The sequence below is a fragment of the Oncorhynchus tshawytscha genome, linkage group LG18 (genome assembly GCF_018296145.1).
Source record: "Oncorhynchus tshawytscha isolate Ot180627B linkage group LG18, Otsh_v2.0, whole genome shotgun sequence".
Taxonomy (NCBI): domain Eukaryota; kingdom Metazoa; phylum Chordata; class Actinopteri; order Salmoniformes; family Salmonidae; genus Oncorhynchus; species Oncorhynchus tshawytscha.
In genome coordinates this window covers 23,738,761-23,744,760 of record NC_056446.1, presented here as the reverse complement: position 1 = coordinate 23,744,760, position 6,000 = coordinate 23,738,761, and the positions used below count along the sequence as shown (strand labels likewise).

The 6,000-nt window shown below is 45.2% G+C and overlaps 1 protein-coding gene across 5 annotated transcripts in view; it reads right to left on the bottom strand.

Annotated features, from left to right (window-relative positions):
- Positions 1-6,000, bottom strand: part of utrn (utrophin) — a 334,500-nt gene that overhangs the window by 283,208 nt on the left and 45,292 nt on the right. For all 5 annotated transcript variants that reach the window (XM_042300851.1, XM_042300850.1, XM_042300854.1 and 2 more), the window contains one exon: positions 2,587-2,648. In XM_042300851.1, the coding sequence (XP_042156785.1) occupies positions 2,587-2,648 (62 nt within the window). The remainder of the gene's footprint in view (positions 1-2,586; positions 2,649-6,000) is intronic.

Genomic DNA, 6,000 nt, shown 5'->3' with positions numbered 1-6,000 from the left:
GGTAAAAGAGAACAGAGCTCATTCTAACATCCCACTCTCCATACCTCAGATATGACCTGACAACAGAACAACTCAACAAGAAACACACAGAGCTAACACAGAGGGGAGGAGAGAAACACACAGAGCTAACACAGAGGAGAGGAGAGAAACACACAGAGCTAACACAGAGGAGAGGAGAGAAACACACAGAGCTAACACAGAGGAGAGGAAAGAAACACACAGAGCTAACACAGAGGGGAGGAGAGAAACACAGAGCTAACACAGAGGAGAGGAGAGAAATACACAGAGCTAACACAGAGGCGAGGAGAGAAACACACAGAGCTAACACAGAGGAGAGGAGAGAAACACACAGAGCTAACACAGAGGAGAGGAAAGAAACACACAGAGCTAACACAGAGGGGAGGAGAGAACAGAGCACACAGAGCTAACACAGAGCTAACACAGAGAGAGAGAGAAACACACAGAGCTAACACAGAGGGAGGAGAGAAACACACAGAGCTAACACAGAGGAGAGGAGAGAAACACACAGAGCTAACACAGAGGGGAGGAGAGAAACACAGAGCTAACACAGAGGAGAGGAGAGAAACACACAGAGCTAACACAGAGGCGAGGAGAGAAACACACAGAGCTAACACAAAGGAGAGGAGAGAAACACACAGAGCTAACACAGAGGAGAGGAAAGAAACACACAGAGCTAACACAGAGGGGAGGAGAGAAACACAGAGCTAACACAGAGGAGAGGAGAGAAACACACAGAGCTAACACAGAGGAGAGGAGAGAAACACACAGAGCTAACACAGAGGAGAGGAGAGAAACACACAGAGCTAACACAGAGGAGAGGAGAGAAACACACAGAGCTAACACAAAGGAGAGGAGAGAAACACACAGAGCTAACACAGAGGAGGAGGAGAGAAACACACAGAGCTAACAAACACAGAGGAGAGGAGAGAAACACACAGAGCTAACACAGAGGCGAGGAGAGAAACACACAGAGCTAATACAGAGGAGAGGAGAGAAAGAAACACACAGAGCTAACAAACACAGAGGAGAGGAGAGAAACACACAGAGCTAACAACACAGAGGAGAGAAAAACACACAGAGCTAACACAGAGGAGAGAAACACACAGAGCTAACACAGAGGAGAGGAGAGAAACACACAGAGCTAAACACACAGAGCTAACACAGAGGAGAGGAGAGAAACACACAGAGCTAACACAGAGGAGAGAAACACACAGAGCTAACACAGAGGAGAGGAGAGAAACACACAGAGCTAACAGAGGACACAGAGGAGAGGAGGGAAACACACAGAGCTAACACAGAGCTAACGAACACAGAGGAGAGGAGGGAAACACACAGAGCTAACAGAGGAGAGGAATAATAAAGATGGAGAGAGAGAGAGGGGGGGCTACAGAGAGAAAAAGAGAGGGAGAAGGGGGAGAGGGGGGGGCTACAGAGAGAAAAAGAGAGGGAGAAGGGGGAGCGAGAGAGAGAGAGCGGGGGGCGGCTACAGAGAGAAAAGGAGAGGGAGAAGGGGGAGAGAGAGAGAGGAGGGGAGAGGGAGAAGGGGAGAGAGAGAGCTACAGAGAGAAAAGGAGAGGGAGAAGGGGGAGAGAGAGAGAGAGAAATGAGAGCGAATGAGAAAAAGAAAAAAACTAGAGTCCATACATGTATTTATGGAAAACGAATTAGTGAAATTGTATAAGCATGTTTAAAATATTTCTGTTAACTACCCTGTGGGAGTGAGGGAACATAGCTAAAACAAGACCACACACACAAGGTCCATTATCAGACCAGCATTAGCGTGCGTTAATGTAAATGGTGTGAAATGGCTAGCTAGTTAGCGCTACGTGCTTGTAGCATATCAATCGTTGACGTCACTTGCTCTGAAACCTTGAAGCAGTTGTTACTCTTGCTCTACAAGTGCCAAGGCTCTTGTGGAGTGATAGGTAACAATGCTTTGTGGGAGACCGAGGGTCCCTGGTTTGAGCCCAGGTTGGGGCGAGGAGAGGGACAGAAGCATCAATGTTACATTAGCATGTTTCTGATTAACACAGAGAAGATTAACCAGACTCAAGTGAAGACCAATTAATTTATCAAGAAGACAATAGCTAAATCGAGTTAGCGTTGAAGCGTTTTCCCTGTATACACTGTAATAGGGGAGCCAGCCATGCTAATGTCCTCTTAGTGCTCCGCTAGGCTATCTATTCTTTCCTGCAGTGAATCTGTTATTCTCCTGGGCCTGGGAAGAGAAGGTCAGGGTTAGTGTTCAAAGGGGAAGTTATTAGTCTGAAACAGTCAAACAAAACAGTCTGTTTGGACAGAAATAACCTGCTCACACTACTTCATTCAGCCTTCATTCAGTCTTCAAACTCCTAGCTCAGTTCAGCATCAGTGTTGGAGGTTTCCAGAACAATATTTTCTTAGCTGGTGCTGGTGGATTTAACAAAATAATTGGTGGGTTTAACTTAAATTAGTGATGGGCTTAAGTTAAATTAGCGATGGGTTTAACTAAAGTTATTGGTGGCTTTAACTAAGCAACCTTTGTGTGAACAGGCTCGGATATAGCCTACCACACTTTGGCATTACCTTGGAGAACTGTGCATTTATCCATTTGGTGAAGGTTTTCTTCTGTACTGCATCGTGCTCATCTGTGAAAGAGAGGAGAGAAAAAGAGACACGGTGAGAAACAGACCTTGTTTTTAGTTCCAACCAGAACAAAACATCATGTTGGACCGGTCACTATTCCAACAGGAGAACAGGACAGATAGGTCTGCAACATCAGTCAGCAGAGAGCACATGCAGATCAATTGTGCCTCCATTTGAGAACCCCGACTCTGAGACTAGACTCACTGACATGTTATTAGGTGTACCTGCAGGTCTTTGAAACCAGACTAAAAGTCCCATTCTGAGGTGATTGCTGCACTATTTGTGCCAGAGATGAGACCACTAGGAGCTGGATAGAAGATTGATGTAAAGATAATGACCATGTAACCTACTAAAAGGTTGGGAACAAAACAACATGTCAGTCTGGAGAGACAGAGATCCAGAAAGGTGAGACTAACGTCAGAACTACGAAAAAACACTCACGCAATCAGTCAGTCAGTCAGTCACACACACACACACACACACACACACACACACACCTCTGCAGAGGAAAAAGCTAAAGCTACATGAAGTTACACACTCACACATCAACTATTTGTAATCTCTCCCAAGTGACACAGTACATCAGAACAAATATTTCACATTCTATTCCTTCTTTCCTCCCCACCTCTCTTGTCTTCTGTTCTCTTCAGCAGGGTTTCTAATAAGGTCTCATTGTGTAGAAGGCAGTAGGTCAGGTTTCTAATAAGGCCTCGTTGTGTAGAAGGCAGTAGGTCAGGTTTCTAATAAGGTCTCATTGTGTAGAAGGCAGTAGGTCAGGTTTCTAATTAGGTCTCGTTGTGTAGAAGGCAGTAGGTCAGGTTTCTAATAAGGTCTCATTGTGTAGAAGGCAGTAGGTCAGGTTTCTAATTAGGTCTCATTGTGTAGATGGCAGTAGGTCAGGTTTCTAATAAGGCCTCGTTGTGTAGAAGGCAGTAGGTCAGGTTTCTAATTAGGTCTCATTGTGTAGATGGCAGTAGGTCAGGTTTCTAATAAGGTCTCATTGTGTAGAAGGCAGTAGGTCAGGTTTCTAATAAGGCCTCGTTGTGTAGAAGGCAGTAGGTCAGGTTTCTAATAAGGTCTCATTGTGTAGAAGGCAGTAGGTCAGGTTTCTAATTAGGTCTCATTGTGTAGAAGGAAGTAGGTCAGGTTTCTAATAAGGTCTCATTGTGTAGAAGGCAGTAGGTCAGGTTTCTAATAAGGCCTCGTTGTGTAGAAGGCAGTAGGTCAGGTTTCTAATAAGGTCTCATTGTGTAGAAGGCAGTCGGTCAGGTTTCTAATAAGGTCTCATTGTGTAGATGGCAGTAGGTCAGGTTTCTAATAAGGTCTCATTGTGTAGAAGGCAGTAGGTCAGGTTTCTAATAAGGCCTCGTTGTGTAGAAGGCAGTAGGTCAGGTTTCTAATAAGGTCTCATTGTGTAGAAGGCAGTAGGTCAGGTTTCTAATTAGGTCTCATTGTGTAGAAGGAAGTAGGTCAGGTTTCTAATAAGGTCTCATTGTGTAAGGCAGTAGGTCAGGTTTCTAATAAGGCCTCGTTGTGTAGAAGGCAGTAGGTCAGGTTTCTAATAAGGTCTCATTGTGTAGAAGGCAGTAGGTCAGGTTTCTAATTAGGTCTCATTGTGTAGAAGGAAGTAGGTCAGGTTTCTAATAAGGTCTCATTGTGTAGAAGGAAGTAGGTCAGGTTTCTAATAAGGCCTCGTTGTGTAGAAGGCAGTCGGTCAGGTTTCTAATAAGGTCTCATTGTGTAGAAGGCAGTCGGTCAGGTTTCTAATAAGGTCTCATTGTGTAGAAGGCAGTAGGTCAGGTTTCTAATTAGGTCTCATTGTGTAGAAGGCAGTCGGTCAGGTTTCTAATAAGGTCTCATTGTGTAGAAGGCAGTAGGTCAGGTTTCTAATTAGGTCTCATTGTGTAGAAGGCAGTCGGTCAGGTTTCTAATAAGGTCTCATTGTGTAGAAGGCAGTAGGTCAGGTTTCTAATAAGGTCTCATTGTGTAGAAGGCAGTAGGTCAGGTTTCTAATAAGGTCTCATTGTGTAGAAGGCAGTAGGTCAGGTTTCTAATTAGGTCTCATTGTGTAGAAGGCAGTCGGTCAGGTTTCTAATAAGGTCTCATTGTGTAGAAGGCAGTAGGTCAGGTTTCTAATAAGGTCTCATTGTGTAGAAGGCAGTAGGTCAGGTTTCTAATAAGGTCTCATTGTGTAGAAGGCAGTCGGTCAGGTTTCTAATTAGGTCTCATTGTGTAGAAGGCAGTAGGTCAGGTTTCTAATAAGGTCTCATTGTGTAGATGGCAGTCGGTCAGGTTTCTAATAAGGTCTCATTGTGTAGAAGGCAGTCGGTCAGGTTTCTAATAAGGCCTCGTTGTGTAGAAGGCAGTCGGTCAGGTTTCTAATTAGGTCTCATTGTGTAGATGGCAGTCGGTCAGGTTTCTAATTAGGTCTCATTGTGTAGATGGCAGTCGGTCAGGTTTCTAATAAGGTCTCATTGTGTAGAAGGGGAAACTGAATGTATTCAACTGAAATGTGTTTTCCGCATTTAACCCAACCCCTCTGATTCAGAGAGGTGCGGGGGGGGCTGCTATAATCAACATCCACATCTTCGGCGCCTGGGGAACAGGAGTTTTTTACCTTGTCAGCACAGGGATTCAATCCAGCAACCTTTCAGTTACTGGCCCAACGTTCTAACCACTAAGCTAACTGCCTGCCAGGTTTTCTACTAAGGTCTCATTGTGTAGTTGTACAAGCAGTATGTCAGGTGATTTTACTTGTTTAATGACTATATTATGTAGTTCCATCCCTACAACCTCAGGGGTCTCTCAACTGTCAACCACAGTGGCACTCAGCTAAAATACGCCCACTACTGTCATAGTCCGCTTCCCTGATCTGTCAGTTAAGTTGGTTCTATCCCACACGTCAGTCAGCTGAAAGTTATATTTCAATATAAGCCCCTCATTGAGCTGTCAGTCGTTTCTCAATAATGACCACCACAGGCTGTCTGTCAGAGGAGTTCATTCAACTCAGCTTGTCTGTCTGGTCTGTCTGTCTGTGAGAGAAATCACCCTACATTTCCCCCCACCCCAGGCACATCCATGTATTTTGGGTGTTAAACAACATCCATGTATTTGGGGGGAGGAGGAGAACACCAGAGGTCAAAGGTTATGATCACCAGCCCGAAGGGTCGGCAACTCCTTTGTTCAAGATGTGTGGACTGTATGTGAGCACCGCTGGCTCACAGAGCAGGGGTATAAAGACAGGAATGTGACCCAGGGAGGTGACTAGGGGAAGAGTGAGATGGGCGCAAGGGTGAGAGGACAGGGGCTAGGGGGAGGATGAGACGATGAGAGGACAGGGGCTAGAGGGAGGAT